The following is a 17,682-nucleotide window of genomic DNA, read 5'->3' on the forward strand; positions in this document are numbered from 1 at the left end:
AAGACAAATGACTTATTTAACTGATAAAAATGATTTACATATATTTCAAAAACCAGTGAAAATAATTATAAAAAATTTCCACCTAAATGCTTTAAGAAAAGGGAGAAGAACAAAAATTCTTCCCTCATTCGAAAGAAATCATTAAGCCTCTTCTTTCTAATTTCTATTTGTTCCTACAACAGCCAGGTCTAAAGGCATGGTCTTGAATTCCCTAACGTCTGAATTCTTGTAGGCACGTAAGGGATGAACTTGGGCACACTGTGTGCACAGAAGAGGATTTGTGGGGAAGGAAAAAGCAGAAGACAGAAAGGAGCTATCAAGAGCCATGGGGTGGGGACAGGACACAACTGATGAAAGGACTGGTTTGTGCTACAGGTACAGGCTGAGGCAGGGCTACGCTCCGATTCCTGAGTCCATAAAGGCAGAGGATATTAGGATCAGATGCTCCAGAAGCCTGGATTGGAGAAGGAAACAGATTCCTGCTACAGATCTGACCCAGGAGTCTTCTGGGCACTGCGTGTGTTTTTGACAGAAAACTGTAGGAGCAAAGCTGCCATGGCCACAATTCCTGAGGGTAGAACCCTGTCCTAGGACGGGTGTAGCCGTGTGAATGCCCAGTGGGCGTGCTCAGGAGTGGGTTAGCATTGGGTGGGGGCTGGCAGCAGGGTGCAGGGAAGGGATGTTTCTCAGAACTCCTTTCCTCTTAAGTTCCCAGTCCCCTCTCCCCAGGAAGAGACCGGGAGGAACCCGACAGCGCCCAGCTGGACCGCGCATGTGCAGAACCCACTCGCGCCTCCAACCCCAAGGGGCTGTCCAGCAACTCACTAAAGACCCCACCCAGAGTCAGCGCAGACCCCACGAGCTCAGCGCTCTTCCCGCAACTGCCCCCCTGCAGACGCCAGTCCCTGCCTCTGGACACCCGTCTTCATTTCTGAACGTCTCCAGCAAACCAGGGGCGCCCACACCCTCCTCAAGTTCCATAATGTGGCAGAACCACTCACAGAACTCAGCGAAGCGCTGTGCACACGACACCAGCCTATTCTAAAAGAGGCCACTCAGGAACAGCCACGCAGGAGGCGGCGCTCAGGGCAAGGGGACCGGTGGGAAAGTTGGGGCGGGCGGGTGATCGGCTTCCCTTCCTCACACAAGCCTTTCCTTCAAGACCCGCTGGCAGCCCCCAAACCACGAGCCACGGGGGCGCTGTCCCATTACTGAGTCCTGTTTGCTCACATGAACTCTGTGTTTTGACGGAGCCTCCATCTCATTCGGAACAGGGTAAAGTAGGGACAGGACCCCGGACCACAGCTCCTCCCACGCGGTGCCCGCGCACGCCGCGCCGGCGTCTTCCCGGTGAGCTCCTCACCCCACAGCCTGGGGAAGGTGCGGGGCTGCGGGCGCAGAGCTGCACCAGGAGGGCTACAGGCTGGGCAGAGCCGCTGTGCGGGGATTGACAGGAGCCCGCGTTCCTCACGGGAGGGGACTGAGGACCGAGGGCTGAGCGGGAACTCCACTCACAGACTGGTCCCACCGCCGCCATTTCCCGCCATTTTCCGCCGGTTCCCATGAGGCCTCTCCAGGCTCCGGACGCCCTGCCCCCCTGCCCCGCACACTCACCATTTCCCGACTTCAGGAGTGTCCCAGAGTCTTAGATAGGAATCATGCAATACCCGCAGGTCACAGAGGGACAGAGGCTGAGGCTGTGGCAGAATCACCGAGGCCTCCCCAAGGAGCTGAAGCAGAGCGATGAGGCCCTAAGGGAGCTCTGGCTGGAGCTACCGGCAAAAGCCCCGCCACCTCCCGGATGCCGCCCCCTCCTCTCCGCTGCGCTCCTGATTCGGCAGTTGTCAATGCAGCGCCCTAATTGGATAGGCTGTAAGTCTCCCCCTCCCCCCCTCTCAGGCCTTGAGTGACAGAAGTTGCAACCATACACTACACTAAATGAGGCAAGAGTGACAGGCTCTGGCCTCCAGGCACTTTGAGGCAGGTTTTTGCGTTTGTGTTTGGAGAGGGAGTCTGGCTCTTCTCGCCCAGGCTAGAGTGTAGTGGCGCGAAGTCGGCTTTCTGCAACCTCTGCCTCCCGGGCTTAAGCGATTGTCCTGCCTCAGCCTCCCAAGTAGCTTGAATTACAGGTGCCTGCCACCACACCTGGCCAATTTTTGTATTTTTAGTAGAGACAGGGTTTCATCCTGTAGGCCAGGCTGGCCTTGAACCAGGTTATCTGTTTGCCTGGGCCTCCCAAAATGCTGGGATTAAAGGTGTGAGGCACTGCGCCTGGCCCAGGCTGGGTTTTATCTCTGTGCTTGGCTTGGCACAGCCCAGTGGTCATTTTTTAACTTTGTGGTGTGTAAGGTTAAGTCCATTTATAATATAAATTGTACACACATGCATGCATACACACACCCATGTACTCACACACAGGTACACATGCACGCTTGCACACACACATGTTCACAAATGGAAACAATATAAGGACAATTAATTTAATGTTTTATAACCTTTCTGGCCTCTGGTCTTTTGTGTAGGACACCTGAGATTTTTAAGAAGGAAGTAATCCTCTAAAAACTAAAATGTTAGCTATTAGTGAATTTTCAATTTTTTATTAGCCACATCAAAAATAATAAGAAGAAGTGAAATTGTTTGTGTTAATTTTAGCCTGCTAGCTGCAAAATATTACTGTTTTAATATGTGATCAATATAGAATTGAGAGGTGAAGCCAGCTGGACTTCCTGGGTCAAGTGGGGACTTGGAGAACTTTTCTGTCTTACAAGAGGATTATAAAATGCACCAATCAACGCTCTGTAAAAATGCACCAATCAGTGCTCTGTAGCGAGCAAGGGGGTTGTAAAATGCACCAATCAGTGCTCCGTAAAATGCACCAATCAGCAGGATACTAAAAGTAGCCAATCGCAGGGAGGATTGAAAAAAGGGCACTCTGATAGGACAAAAACGGAACATGGGAGGGGACAATTAAGCGGAAATGGGAGGGGGAATAAAAGCTGGCCACCTCAGGGAGCAGTGGCAACCCACTGGGGTCCCCTTCTATACTGTGGAAGCTTTATTCTTTCCCTCTTCACAATAAATCTTGCTACTGCTCATTCTTTGGGTCCATGCCATCTTTAAAAGCTGTAACGCTCACCGTGAAGGTCCGTGGCTTCATTCTTGGTCAGCGAGAGGAGGAACCCGCGGGAAGGAACTAACTCCGGACACATAATTAGAAATAAAATATATTTTGCCAGGCACTGTGGCTCATGACTGTAATCCCAGCACTTTGGGAGGCTGAGGCGGGTGGATCAGGACGTCGGGAGATAGAGACCATCCTGGCTAGCATGGTGAAACCCCGTTTCTACTAAAAATACAAAAAAATTAGGCAGGCTTTGTGGCGGGTGCCTGTAGTCCCAGCTACTCCGGAGACTGAGGAAGAATGGCATGAACCCGGGAGGCAGAGCTTGCAGTGAGCCAAGATAGCACCACTGCATTCCATTCTGGGCAACAGAGCGAGACTCATCTCAAAAAAAAAAAAGAAAAAGAAATAAAGTATATTTCTGGTATAATTCTTCTGAACTCACTGTGCATTTTTTGTTTGCAGCACATTTTACTTCAAACCAGCCACATTCCAGGTACCCAGTAGCTACATATGGCAGGTGTCTGCCACATTGAGTGCAGGCATGAGGGCTCTGACCTCCGGAAAGTGAGGGCCTGAACGTGTCTTTTCTGTTAAAAGTGAGGGAACAGCCTCTCTACCAACTTTTCTCCTCAGGCTCAAGGGTGGGTGGAACAGTACCCCTAGAGAGAGCAGGGGCTGCAAGCTGAGAGTGTCCACAGGAAGACCACGGTCTCACAGTTGCTGTTTTGTAGAGGTGTGGTGGTCTCCTCAGTTCAGCCAGGTCTCCTCAGTTCAGACGAGCCAGGTCTCGTCTACCACCAAGGAGAATGAAGCAGGGCAACACCAGACAGTGAGTTTGGCAGAGTAGGATTTATTAAACAAAAGGAAAGCTCGCCGCAGCAAGAGGGGACCTGAAAGCAGGTTGCCAGAAGTGGGCCTAATTTCTTTCTTTTTTTTTTTTTTTTTTGAGATAGAGTATTGCTCTGTTGCCCATGCTGGAGTGCAGTGGCTTGATCTCAGCTCACTGCAACCTCTGCCTCCCCAGTTCAAGTGATTCTCCAGCCTCAGCCTCCTGAGTATCAGGGATTACAGGCACCCACCATCATGCCTGGCTAATTTTTTGTATTTTTGTAGAGATGGGGTTTCACCATGTTGTTGGCCAGGCTGGTTTTCAATTCCTGACCTCAGGTGATTTGCCTGCCCCTGCCTCCCAAAGTGCTGGGATTACAGGCATGAGCCACCTCAGCCATCTGAGTTATGGGTCTTTTATGGGGCAAGGAAAAGGGAGTCTTCTGTGGGTTCTGTCCAAATGAGAGGGGTAAGTTCCCCACTAAGGTTGCTGCATCTGTGCATGCCTGGGGTTGGCCACAGTGACTCCATGTTGGTTATTACCCATGAGTGCCTAAGCAAAAACTTGGAGAAAGGGGGTAGGGGAGTGCTAAAACAACAATGCTAATGTCATGTGTATGATATTCTAATAAGCTGGGTCAAGTTTAGGACATTTGGGTTGATTTATTGCGCCTGCACCTAAGTTGAAAAAATCCCTTCTGAACAACATCCTGGCATAAGGAATTTCTTAACCACATTTCTTCCTGCTAGCTACAGGGCCAGTGCTGGTGCGGTCCTGTGGGTGCTTTTTCTCTCCCAAAACCCTCCCTCTCTATCTGCCTCTGACTCCCTCCTCTCTCAGAGGTTTGTTTTCCTTTCAAATATCAGACAGTAAACAAAGAATGATGGGGCTCCAGGAGGAGAGAACACGATGTCTTCAGGTCTCTTCACAGCCTTGACTTCCAAAGATTAGATGTAGACGGAATAGATTAAAGGCAAACTTCTTGTTTTCCTGTCTATCTTTGGACCTAATTGTCAGACTGTAACTGTGTGTTTTTCTCCTGTGGTGGGGGGCACTGTGTGAGTTTCAGCAACAATCACATGCATCCACATCTTCCTGCACTTCTGTTCCCAGAAGGAAGGCAGTGAGTGTGAGTTGTCCAGATCCTTGACATTTTGAACAAAGAATTGAACAAAATGCACAGAGTAACAAAGGAACAAAACACAGGAGGAAGCAGCAAAAGTAGAAATTTATTAAAGTGAGAAAGCACTCACAGGGTGGGTGTTGGCTCAAGCAAATGGCTCAAGGACATGGGTACAAAGTTTTCTGGGTTTTAAGTACAGTTTTTGGGGTCCCTAGTGGCTACCCCTTATCTGGATGAAGGATTTGGTCTGTGGCTAATTAAAAACTCAGAGGAATTGACATTCTATGCAGATGAAGGGATGGCCTGTGCTTAGCCTGTGGCCACTCCAAGGCACTCTCCCTTTACATCTGAGGAGTGATGGAATGGGGAGTGTTGTAGGGAGAGTAGCCTTTGATCCTTTGCCACTCCGGTGTGGGGGGATGGGTTCTTTCTCTTTTGGTTTAGCTGTTGGAAGTTGGCCTTAACTGATCTTAGGTTCTCTACCCCCAGACCTTGGTGCATGTGTGTGTGTGTGTGTTTTTTTTTCTTAGGAAGTCAGCACAAATTGGCCTTAAGTTCCCTGCCTCCACACCCTATTCTCCTACCTCACTTCTGAATAACTCAATACCATCTTACAACAAATCTATTAAATAAAGGGAAAAGAAAATCAATCCTTATAGGGTGCCGAGCATTTGCAGGTTATTTGTAATCGATCTGTCCTGGCATCCTGTCTTTAATGGGTATATACATTAGTGAGCTATAACTGCATAACAAACAATCTCAAAACATACTAGCTCCTGATTGAGCTGGTTAGAAATTTAGGCTGGGCTCAGCTGGGCCATTCTGCTGGGCTCAGTTTGGCTCCTTCAGGTGTGAGTGGTCAGCTGCTGGTGAATTAGGTGGCTCTGCTTCTGGGAGTGAGCTGTCTGTAAACTGAGGCACTTTGGCTTTTCCTTTTCTCAGCATGCTATTTTATCCTCCAGAAAGTTAAAATGGGCTTGTTCTAATAGAGATGAAAGGGTTCTGAAAAAGAAAACAGAAGCATTTAAAACCGTTTGAACCTAGGTACCAAACTGACACACTGTCATATGCACAGCTTTGGCCTGTGCAAATAAGGCCAGAAAGATTCAAGGTTTGGGAAGCAGAATTTGTCTCTTGATGGGAACCACTATAAAAGTCATTGCCAAGGGCATGAATACAAGATGAAATTTTAAGATATTTGTCTTTTTTATTTTTGAGACACAGTTTTGCTCTTGTCACCCAGGCTAGAGAGCAATGGCATGACCTGAGCTCACTGCAACCTCTGCCTTCCAGGTTCAAGCGATTCTCCTCCTTCAGCCTCCAGAGTAGCTGGGATTACAGGCATATACCACCATGCCTGGCTAATTTTTTTCTATTTTTAGTAGAGACATATTTCTCCATGCTGGCCAGGCTGGTCTCAAACTCCTGACCTCAGGTGATCCACTCACCTTGGCCTCCCAAAGTGCTGGGATTACAGGTGTGAGCCACTGCGCCTGGCCAAAAAAATGTGTCACTTATGCAATCAATTTTATTATGTCTTTTCTAGCAGATGAGGCTTGTATAAGTGCCCCAAAGCTACTAAGAAGTTGGCTGGGACTCAAGATCAATTTTGCCGGAAAGCAAGAAACAATGGTACCAACCATGTGCCATAAAACTTATACTTCCAGGCTGGGCGTGGTGGCTCAAGCCTGTAATCCCAGCACTTTGGCAGGCCGAGACGGGCGGCTCACGAGGTCAGGAGATCGAGACCATCCTGGCTAACACTGTGAAACCCTGTCTCTACTAAAAAAATACAAAAAACTAGCCGGGCGAGGTGGCGGGCGCCTGTAGTCCCAGCTACTCGGGAGGCTGAGGCAGGAGAATGGCATAACCCGGGAGGCAGAGCTTGCAGTGAGCTGAGATCCGGCCACTGCACTCCAGCCTAGGCATCAGAGAGAGATTCCGTCTCAAAAACAAAACAAAACAAAAAAAACTTATACTTCCACAAAAAAATATATAAAGCATCTTGGTTTAAAAATCTATAAACTTATACAATTGGAAGCTAAAAAATAAACAGCTGGAAGACCTAATGCAATTCTATCTTTTATATAATATGGTAAACACTAATTTCCACAAAGCAAATGGCTATAACAAAATCCAAGCACCCTTTTCCTCTGAGTCATGGCTCCTGGAAGATGAGGCTGTGTGTAAAGATGGGGCTGCGCACCTCTCCTGAGTCCCAAAACAGATGCATCAACACAGCCACCTTCAGCTCCCCAGGGGGTACCCCAAGAATCACATTCTGCTGGTATTACACTGCTACAACTGAGGAGCCCACTGCATAGCCAGCCCCAGGACTAAGGCAGAGTCAGCGAGCCCTGAGGGACATGAAAAACACAATGTGTGCAATAAGATATTAACAAATTAGACTTTACCAAAAAATTTAAAAACTTTTAATTTTGAAAATACAAGCCATAGACTGGGAGGAAATACTCACAAATCATGTGTTTGATAAGAGACATGTTTCCAGAGTGTATAAGAAAAAAACTGATTTTAAAAACTGACAAAAGATTTGAACAGGCCTCACCAAGGTGTTATAGGAAAGGGGTCCTGATCTGGACCCCAAAAGACGGTTCTCGGTTGTCCAGCAAGAATATGGGGCAAGTCCATAGAGTAAAGTGAGAGCAAGTTTATTAGAAAAGTAAAGGAATGAAGACTGGCTGTACCACAGGCAGAGATGTGACATGAGTTGTTCTACTGACTATGCTTATTTCTTGATTGTATGCTCAACAGAAGGTGGATTATTTGTGAGTTTACCTGAATGAGGAAGGTTCCTCCCCCTTTTAGATTATATAGAGTAACTTTCTGACGTTGCCTTGGCATTTGCAAACTGTCATGGTGCTGGTGGGAGTGTCTTTTAGCATGTTAATGTATTATAATTAGCATATAATGAGCAGTGAGGATGACCAGAGGCCACTTTCATCACCATCTTGTTTTTGGTGGGATTTGGCCGGCTTCTTTACTGCATGGTGTCTTATCAGAAAGGTCTTCATGACCTGCATCTTGTGCTGACCTCCTGTCTGATCCTGTGAGTAAGAATGCCTCACCTCCTGGAAATGCAGCTCAGTAGGTTTCAGCCTCAATCTACCCAGCCCCTATTCAAGATGGAGTTGCTCTTGTTCAAATGTCTTTGACCCAAGAAGATATACAAATGACAAATATGCACATAAAAAGATGCCCAACGTAAACAGTAGTCTGTATTTAGAAGTAACAAAAATAAGGAAAATGCAAACTAAAACAAAAATGAGAAATTAATATCCACCTATTAAAATAGCTAAAATGAAGACGGCTAACCATACCAAGTTTATATTATCATGTGGAACAACTGGAACACTCACACTGTTGGTGGGAATGTAAAATAGTAAAACTACTTTGAGAAAAAAATTGGGAGTTTCCTAAACAGGTAAACATTCACCTACCGTATAATCTAGCCATTCCACTACCAAATATTTACCCAAGAGAAAGGGAGAAAGGAAAGCATATGTCCACACAAAGATTGCTTACAAATGTTTCATTTTCTTTGTAATAACTCCAAACTGGAACCAGTGAAAATGTCCATCATCAGCTGAATGAATAAGCAAACTGTGACGTATCCATACAATGGAATATGACTCAGCAGTGAAACAGAATATGCTATTGACACATACTTCAACATGGATGAATCTCAAAATAATTACACTGAGTGAAAGAAGCCAAAGAGAGAGTGTTATGATTCCATTTATATAAAACTCTAGAAACAAACTGACACTGATATGACAGAAAAAAGATCATTGCTTGCCTAACGATGTGAAGGGAAGAGGCAGGGAGGGGTTGAGGAAGAGATTACCAAGGAACACAGGAAATTTGGGGGTGGGATGGGCATATTCATTGTTATTATTGTGGTAATGGCTTTATGGGTGCACATGTATTTTGGAACTTATTAAACTTCATGCTTTATTTTTCTGATACAGGGTCTTGTTTTGTCACCCAGGCTGGAGTGGAGTGTCGGGATCATACCTCACAACAGCTTCGAACTCCAGGGCTTAAGCAATATCCTGCCTTAGCTGCCTGAAAATCAAGTGAAGTGCAACACTGCTCTCCAGGCTGTGTGACAGAGTGATACCCTCTCTCAAAAACAGAAGAGAGAAAGAAAAAAAAAAGAAAGAGAAAGATAAAAAGAAAGAAGAAAGAAAACAGTGATACAACCTTTTGCTTTGTTCTGTATCTTTAATTGTATTGAAGATGACCTCGTTGTTTTTTTTTTTTTTTTTTTTTTTTGCCAGATTTCAAGTAGAATGGCTAGGTGGATGAAATAATATGCACATTTGTAAGGCTATAAAGTCAGTGGGTCTACAGGAAGCTTGCAACAAGACCCACACCTTCCAGCCACCTTTGTTACCCATTTTCTTTTTTTTGAGTGGAATGGAGATGGAGTCTCGCTCTGCCACCCAGGCTGGAGTGCAGTGGCATGATCTTGGCTCACTGCAACCTCTGCCTCCTGGGTTCAAGTAATTCTCTTGCCTCAGCCTCCCAAGTAGCTAGGCTACAGGCTTGCATCACTACACGAAGCTTATTTTTCATATTTTAGTAGAGACAGGATTTCACATGTTGTCCATACTGGTCTCAAGCTCCTGAGCTCAGGCAATCCACCCGCCTTGGCCTCCCAAAGTGCTAGGATTATAGGCATGAGTCACTGTGTCCGATCTTGTAGCCTGTTTTCTTACCAGCACACTTCTTTATCAGAAAAGGATAAGTAGGATTTCTATCTCTCATCTTTGCCTGTGATTTCCCCGTTCCTGAGTTTCTGTGGCAATGCAGACAATCAAAGAGTCCCCCCTAAGCTCTGTCAGGGTGGCTGTGAGGATTGCATATAATGGATATCAATGGCTCATGGCAGGTCCAGGGCAGCAGCTAGTGTAGCTGCCCTCCTACTTCCTGCCCACAGTGAACCCCACAGTTTAGTTGAGGTTAGAAAGTCCTCACTAGGCTGCTTGGACCCAGGTCCTATGGCCCATGCGTGAGTCAGATAAGTCCCTGTCTTCCAGGAGCTGGCAGTCTGTTGGGGAAGACAAGCAGGTAAATGGAGAATCTGAACTTGTAAAAAGAGCTGAGAAAGAGGGTGTAAGGGAGGAGACCACCCTTCATATTGTCTTTTGCTCAATTTCTGCCCCAAAGAAAGAAGCAAAAACTAAAAGGCAGAAATGGAATCCACAGGCAGACAGCCCAGCACTGCACCTGGGCCTGGTAGTTAAAAATCCATCCCTGGCCTAACTGCTTGTGTTATCTATAGATTTCAGACATTGTATGGAAAAGCACTGTGAAAATCCCTGTCCTGTTCTGTTCCATTCTGATTACTGGTGCATGCAGCCCGCAGTCATGTACCCCCTGCTTGCTCAATCCAGCATGACCCTCTCCTGTGGACCCCCTTAGAGTTGTGAGCCCTTAAAAGGGACAGGAATTGCTCACTTGGGAAGCTCGGGTTTTGAGACATGAGTCTTTCCAACACTCCTGGCCGAATAAAGCCCTTCCTTCTTTTTTTTTTTTTTGAGACGGAGTCTCGCTCTGTCGCCCAGGCTGGAGTGCGGTGGCCTGATCTCAGCTCACTGCAAGCTCTGCCACCCAGGTTTACGCCATTCTCCTGCCTCAGCCTCCCGAGTAGCTGGGACTACAGGCGCCTGCCACCTTGCCTGGCTAGTTTTTTTGTATTTTTTAGTAGAGACGGGGTTTCTCCGTGTTAGCCAGGATGGTCTCGATCTCCTGACCTCGTGATCCACCCATCTCAGCCTCCCAAAGTGCTGGGATTACAGGCTTGAGCCACCGTGCCCGGCGCCCTTCCTTCTTTAACTCGGTGTCTGAGGGGTTTTGTCTGAGGCTCGTCCTGCTACAGGTGCAGGTGGGGAGCGGGGGTAGGCAGGACTCTGGAGTTGTGACCCTGACCAGCAGAATCCAGGGCACCAGGACAAAGCACTTCCAGGTGCTGCATTCTTTTACCAGATCTGAATTCTCATCCCTCTTAAGGGTGGCTCTCAGTATCCATCTTCAGGCCCTTGCTACAGGACCCTGCGTGGTGCTCACAGAATACTGAGGCTGCCACACCTGTGGGAGGGTGGCAGCAGGAAACAGAAGCTTTCTGAAACCTGATGCCAGTAAAAGAAACAGAAGGAAGGGCAGAGGGAGCCAAGAAACTGCCCAGGCCAGCCCTGGATGTGGAGGAGGCTCCACTGTGAGCCACAGCAGGATCCCAAACTTTGTGGGTGCAGGGATAAGAGAGTGTCAGAGGGACTGGGAGATGGAGCAATGGCCTCTGCTGAGGAGTGAGCCCTCCTCACCAGAGGCCATGAGGCTCCTCCCTTGGGGTTCCAGGCTGGATTCTACCTTCTCTCTTTAGTCCTCTATTCTAAACCCATCAGAAGTGCTTTGCTGCTACAAAATAATCTCCAGACTGGAACGTGGCATCAAGGGCTCTCACCAGCCTAACTCCAAATTGGCTTTCCAACCATCTCCCCCTCCTGCCCTACACTTCTAACCTTCCTGTTCTTTGCTCACACAAGTCCATCCACCTGACACACCTTCCCCTAAATATTTTCCCTATTTCCCAATCTCCAGGCCCACCTCTGCCTCCCAGAAGCCTTTCATCCTGAGACTCCTGGGCCTGGAGATTTACCAAAGTGTTGTGCATTTTCCCAATTGTAGGATTGTTTACGTGCCCCCAGGTACCCACACATGCCCCACACACAGTGGCACTGCATGTCATGGGGCATTGTTTCACTCCCCCATTGCCTTTGTTCTGTTCCCTCCGAACCCCCCACATTTGAGACAGTTAATTAAAAACTTTATTTTGCCAAGATTGTGGATGCATGTCTGTAACACAGCCTTAGGAGGTCCTAACATGTGCCCAAGGTGGTCAGAGCACAGCTGGGTTTCATACATTTTGGGGAGCATAAGACATCAGTCAACATATGTAAGACGAACATTGGATCGGTCCAGAAAGGTGGGACAACTCCAAGCAAAAGTGAGACAGCTGGAAGTGGGAGGGGGTTTCCAGGTCATAGGTAGGTGAGAGACAATCCATTGCCTTCTTTTGAGTTTCTGATTAGCTTTTTTAAAGGAGAAATAAGATATGCATTTATCTCAGTGAGCAGAGGGATGACTTTGAATTGAATGGAAGGCAGGTTTGCCCTAAGCAGTTGCCAGCTTGAATTTTCCCTTTAGCCTAGTGACTTTGGGGCCCAAGATATTTTCCTTGATTGGGCCAGGTCCTCTGCCACTGGGTCTTCCTCAAAGATGCTCTGCAACAGGTGGTGGTGTCCTCATTTGATGGATGAGAAAACTGCCTTGGAGATGTGAAAATCCAGGGAACAAAGCCAGCGTCAGTGTGGGTCCTCCCACCTAGGCCTGCATCACTGTCACAGTAGCCCTGGCACCCAGTGTGAGGGGCCAGAATCGGTCTCCCTGCTTCTGCCCGAGGACCCTGCAGTCTATTCTCAGCTCAGATACTGGGCCAAATTGGGCTGTTGGAAACCAGTATCACAGCCTTCTGGCCAAATTGAGCTATTGGAAACCAGTATCACAGCCCTCTGGGACTCTGAATAGTGACAACCTTCACACTGGTCTGTGGAGAAGGGGGACTTGAGGTTTGATCTGGGCCTTCCTTTCCTTTCTAACTTTTTCACCTCTTCCACTCCTTCCCCCATGCCCTCTGCTCTGGCCAGTGTCCCCGGGGCCCCTGCACTGCCTTCCCTCTCTCCGAATCTCTTCCCTGGGCTAACTCCTCACCTCCAGGATCTTTTGTGACCCTCTTCCTCTCCCATCACCAAACTGCAGTTCGATCCCCTTTTGTGCCTCCTCCCTTCCTCTCTTTCTCTCCTGTCATTGCTTCTCCCTCCTGTCCCAGTATTAACCCAGGGTGATCTAGGGGTCTGGAGGTGTAGGCTTGAAGGGATCCTGAAATAGCCACACACAGATTTATTAGACCCTCTGCAATTCCTAAAGGGTTAATAATGGAACCTCCTATCCCCAAGGTGAGGAATTTCCCCCAGGAAAGGTTACTTAATGAGTAGCAGGTGTGACCAAGAGGCACCACTGTATCAGGCAGGCACTGAAGGGGCAGGAAGCACAGAAACACCACTCTCTCTCTCTCTCTTTCACATCCACTGATCTGTGTCCTAACTGAAAGCCCACAGCAGGGATGATGACTTGCTCAAGGTCACCAGCACTTTGGAGAACACTGAGCCAGGGCCACAGAGGGAGACAGTCTCCTGACCAGTGTGAGCCAGTATCTGCTTCCAAGTGGCAGTGGCCTCACTGAATGGGGCTCCTTGTGCCCAAAGGCAGGGTGCCTAACCAAGGAGCCACATGAGTGCCAGCTCTGCCACTCTAGCCTCCAGTAGGCTCCATTTTGCTTCCTGGTCTTTTTCCTCTTGGGTCCAACTGTCCAGTTTCCTCACCCACTGTTCAGACCCCATCTTGTCCCGGCCACTAGAGGCTTGGCTGTCAGGGACCCTCACAACTCAGGCCTCTTCTGTGTTTCCTTGGCCCCCCTGGGCTTCTGTTAGCCTCTGAGTGGGCTGGCGAACCATTCCCGTGGAAGTCTTTACATTAACCCAGCCCCTCTCAGTCAGCAGTCTCCCCTGCCACTCACCCAGTTGCTAATTATTTCTCCGTTGCGTCTTTCTCTACCTAACTGAAAATTAATGTCTGATTCCTCTTTCTCCCTTGCATAACCTCCGTGAAAAATGTTGGATGCCTTAACCCCAGAAAGTTTTCTGCCTGTATTTCCTTTCCCACCTCCTTCTCCCAGGCACTTAGACTCCGTCTTTCCATTCACATATATGTCCAGAGCCTACCATGTTGTAGTCCTTGGGGATATAGCAGTGAACCAAACAATGTCCCCACCCTGTGGGAGCTTGAGTTCCAGTTGGGGGAGACAGATAACAGACAAAATGAATAAATAATGTATATAGTGTGACAGATGGTGATGAGGACTATGGAGTAAAAGAGATCGGGAAAGGAAGATAGGGAACCCCTGGGAGAGGAGGTTCTGCAATTTTAGAGGCAGCTATGCAGCTCTCTGGAGGAAGGGCAGTCCAGGCAGAAAAAACAGCAGGTGCAGGGGGCCTGGGGAGCCCCTATGTTCCAGGAACAGCACAGGGTCAGGGTGGCCAGAGGGAAGCAAGTGAGGGGAGGTGCGGTGGGAGGCAAACTCAGAGGGGTGATGCTCGGACAGCATGGGCCAATTCTCCAGGACCTTGTGGGTCATCTTAAAGCCTTTGGCTTTTACTCTGATGAGACAGGAAGCCAGTCCATGGTTCTGTGCAGAGCACTGATATGATTTCACCTAGTGTTGGGTGGCAAAGGGACTTCAGGGGTCAACAATGGAAGTGGAGACCAGTTAGGGGGAGAGGGATGAAGGAGACTCACACCAGGCAATGAGTAGTCATGGGGGATGAGAAGCAATTGGATTCTTATGTCTTGAAGGTGGGGCCCACAGGAGGTGGGTGTGAGAGAGGAGGTGAGCACAGTGGCCTGGATCACTAACTGGAAGGATGGGGTTTGGGGAGGAGCAGGTCTGGGGAGGAGGATGCAATGTGGGCAGCCTGTACACAGCATTTAGAGCTTTCTCTCCAGCCGTGTACTTGCCCCTGTGCCTTTGCACACGTTGGCCTCTGTGCCTGGAAATCTTTCCCTTCCCTGGAAGAAGAGCTTTAACTGCCTTCTCAAGTGTACCTTCTGTGAATCTGTCCTGTCCACCCTCATCCCCTCTATCCCTCTCTTTGCTTCATGCACATACTGGGCCTCATGCACACTACACAGCCTTGACCATATTGTGCCCCAGAAGGTGCCCCAGGAGTCAGGACAGCGTGCCATCCATCGCTGATGGCTGTGTTTCTCAGAGTGTCCGCACACAGTAGGGCTCAGAGAGAGACTGACAGGGGACCTGGCTGGACTCTAGCTCTCTTCTTTACAGGTTCGGCCACCTTGGGCCGCTCACCTTGCCTCCATGGGCCTCCGTTTCTGCATCTGTCAAATCGGTGTGCGCTTTCCCCTTCCCTCGCGAGGGTCCTGTGGGGATGGTCCCACTCCAAGGATCCTGAAAACCCTGGTTGGCACGCCCTGTGCTGGGAGACGACAGGCTTTTCTCGCCTGTCCCCTGCTTTGCGCTGGAGGGAGACGAAAGAGCTGGGCAGACGGAACAAGAGGGAACCTGCCGACGATCCGTCATTTCCAATGCACTTTACACACGTTTTCCCATTAATCCCCTGAACTCTCAAGTGCAGCCGGGACTGAGCTGAGGGCTGGCGATGGCGGCTGTGAGTGAGACCTCGCCCTTGGAACAGGAGGCAGAACCCGGCTGCCCCGCTTGTGTGGCCCGTCCCGCCGCTGCCCGCATCCCGCGCGCCCGGAGCGCAGCGCAGAGGAACCGCCAGGGACCTGCACGCCGCGGACAGCCCCTGGGCCTCAGGGTCCCGACCTCGCAGCCGGGCTCTCCTGTCCTAGCCCCGAACCCGGGGCCATGCGTTTCCTGAGCCGCAGCCGCCGCCCGGGCCGCCTGCACCTTGCGGCACAAGTTGGTCTCGCCCTCGGCGACTGCGCGGAGGAGGAGCAGGAGGAGGGAAGGGAGGACTCGGCCCTGCAGGGGACCGCTGGCCGCTGCCACCCGCGTGGAGTCCCGCGGAGCCCAGGAGCTGGAGGAGGACAAGCGGCTGGGGCCCTGCCCAGCGCCGAGGGGCGGGCGGAGGGCCCGGGGCGACTCACGGGACAGGGCGGGTCGGCTCCTCGTCGCAGGTCGAAGCCCGGCGGCCGCCTGCTTCCTGGGCGGCTCTTCCCAGGCGGGGCGCTGAGGCTCTGGGAACGCCTAGTGCGGGGCTGCGGGGCGCGCCGGGCACGGAGGGGGAGTCTGCTGGTCCCTGTGGGACCCCCGGTGCCCCGCGCAGGCCTCCCGCAAGCGCCACACACCCGGAGAGTCTGTTCAGCTCTGCTTAGTTCCTTCTTGAGAGACACAGAAATATCAGGAAAAGGGATGTGATCCACGACACATTCCTCCAGTGAATTCTCACCTTTTCCCTCCGGATTCTGTGTCGCGTCATTGCTGGGACAGCGTCGTGGTAGAGCGAGCAGGTGCTGGGATTGACTCCTGTGGTGAAGACATGGAAGCCAGTGGTGATGAGCTTGAAGACGAAACACCTGCTTAGAGAATTACAGTTACTGAAAGCAATGTGAACTCTCGGCCTACGGCAGAATTTCATGAGCCAGAGAAAATGGGCTCTGCAGAATTTGATTCTGTGTTTTAACAGCGTGGAGAGGCCGGATTTATGCCATTAAGCGATCAGAAAAGTCACTGACCGGCTCTGTTGATGAGCAGAACCCTTTGCGAGAAGTGAGAGAAGAGCTCACGCAGTGCTTGGACGGCATTCGGGTAGTTTGACACTCGTCTGCTTGGGCAGATGCTCCTATGCTTCCACAGAATGGATATCGTGATGGTGGAAGGTTAGTTGATGCTATAAGTGAAAATTACCGAATCATGAGTTACTTTAAGGAAGTAGAGTTGAAGGATCTCCTTCTGCATGTTGGCCGGGGCTCAAGGTATATTCATTCAATGTCTTTGATTCACATGGCTAAGGAACCTTGTAATATTTCCATGTCTCAAACCTCAATCCCCAGTGCTGCCTCTGAAGGAGATCAGGACGACTGGGCATAATTCGTGATTGTGGGCATGTAGCAACGATCCCTAACCCACAAGTTGAAGAGACTGATGGTCTTTTTTTTTGTTTGTTTTTTTTTTGCAAATGAAGTTTTACAGGTGAATTATAGCATCTACCAAAGGCAGATATCTTGCACTTGCCCTCACAGTTGTCTGTGCTGCTGGTCTGTGCTCTTCCCAGGAATGGAGACCAGTGCCATGGAATCAGAGAGAATAGATTACCTCGGATACTACAAGTGCTTTCCCAAGAATTTAGAGTTGTTCAAAGTTATGATTCATCCAGATTCAGAGAGAAGACCTTCAGCAATGGCCGTCATAAAGCATACACTGCTGCTGTCCGCTTCTAGGAAGAGTAGAGAACCACTATGTATAGGATTGAATGTAGAAACGTTCAAAAATACACTTTTACAAAAAGAACTCATGAGAGAATAGATGGTAAAAGCTGCAGCTGAGGAAGGAGCACTCTTCACTGATCAGAGGCCACTAGGTCCACCACGCAGAGGAATAGAACATCTTATCAGAAAGAAAACAAAGTGCTCTGTCAGCCTTCCAGTATACTAAATTACTCATTTCCCACCTACTCACCCTGCAAAAAACACTATGAGAAAAGCAAGCTAGGTCGAAATCACTAATAGAATCCAATTTGCAGTTACTCTTTCTATTGGTGTCAGTGGTTTTACTGATTAGGACTTTTATTTGTGAATTACAGTTGAAAACCGTATTTTGACCATAACTTTTTCAGGCTTTTCTATAGTCTTACCAGTCTGTCTTCTGTAAAATGTCAGTCACTGGTGGATGTTAACGCAGCCTCTCCAAAATTATGGAATATATATACACACTCATATATATATATATAAAGTGAATTATACTTGTATATCCAACTGGGA

The 17,682-nt window shown here is 49.0% G+C and overlaps 1 protein-coding gene and 1 pseudogene across 1 annotated transcript in view; one reads left to right on the top strand and one right to left on the bottom strand.

Moving 5' to 3' along the window:
* LOC115892698 (zinc finger protein 718-like) overlaps nt 1–1,537 on the bottom strand; it is a 39,364-nt gene extending 37,827 nt beyond the window's left edge. The window contains 1 exon segment of the mRNA XM_030914299.1: nt 1,301–1,537. Within this exon segment, the coding sequence (XP_030770159.1) occupies nt 1,301–1,537 (237 nt within the window).
* Nucleotides 1,538–1,658: 121 nt separating this feature from the next.
* On the top strand, nt 1,659–17,427 carry LOC115892699 (annotated as a pseudogene).
* The last annotated feature ends 255 nt before the right edge of the window (nt 17,428–17,682 follow it).

This window comes from Rhinopithecus roxellana, chromosome 2, assembly GCF_007565055.1.
Source record: "Rhinopithecus roxellana isolate Shanxi Qingling chromosome 2, ASM756505v1, whole genome shotgun sequence".
In the NCBI taxonomy this organism is placed as follows: domain Eukaryota; kingdom Metazoa; phylum Chordata; class Mammalia; order Primates; family Cercopithecidae; genus Rhinopithecus; species Rhinopithecus roxellana.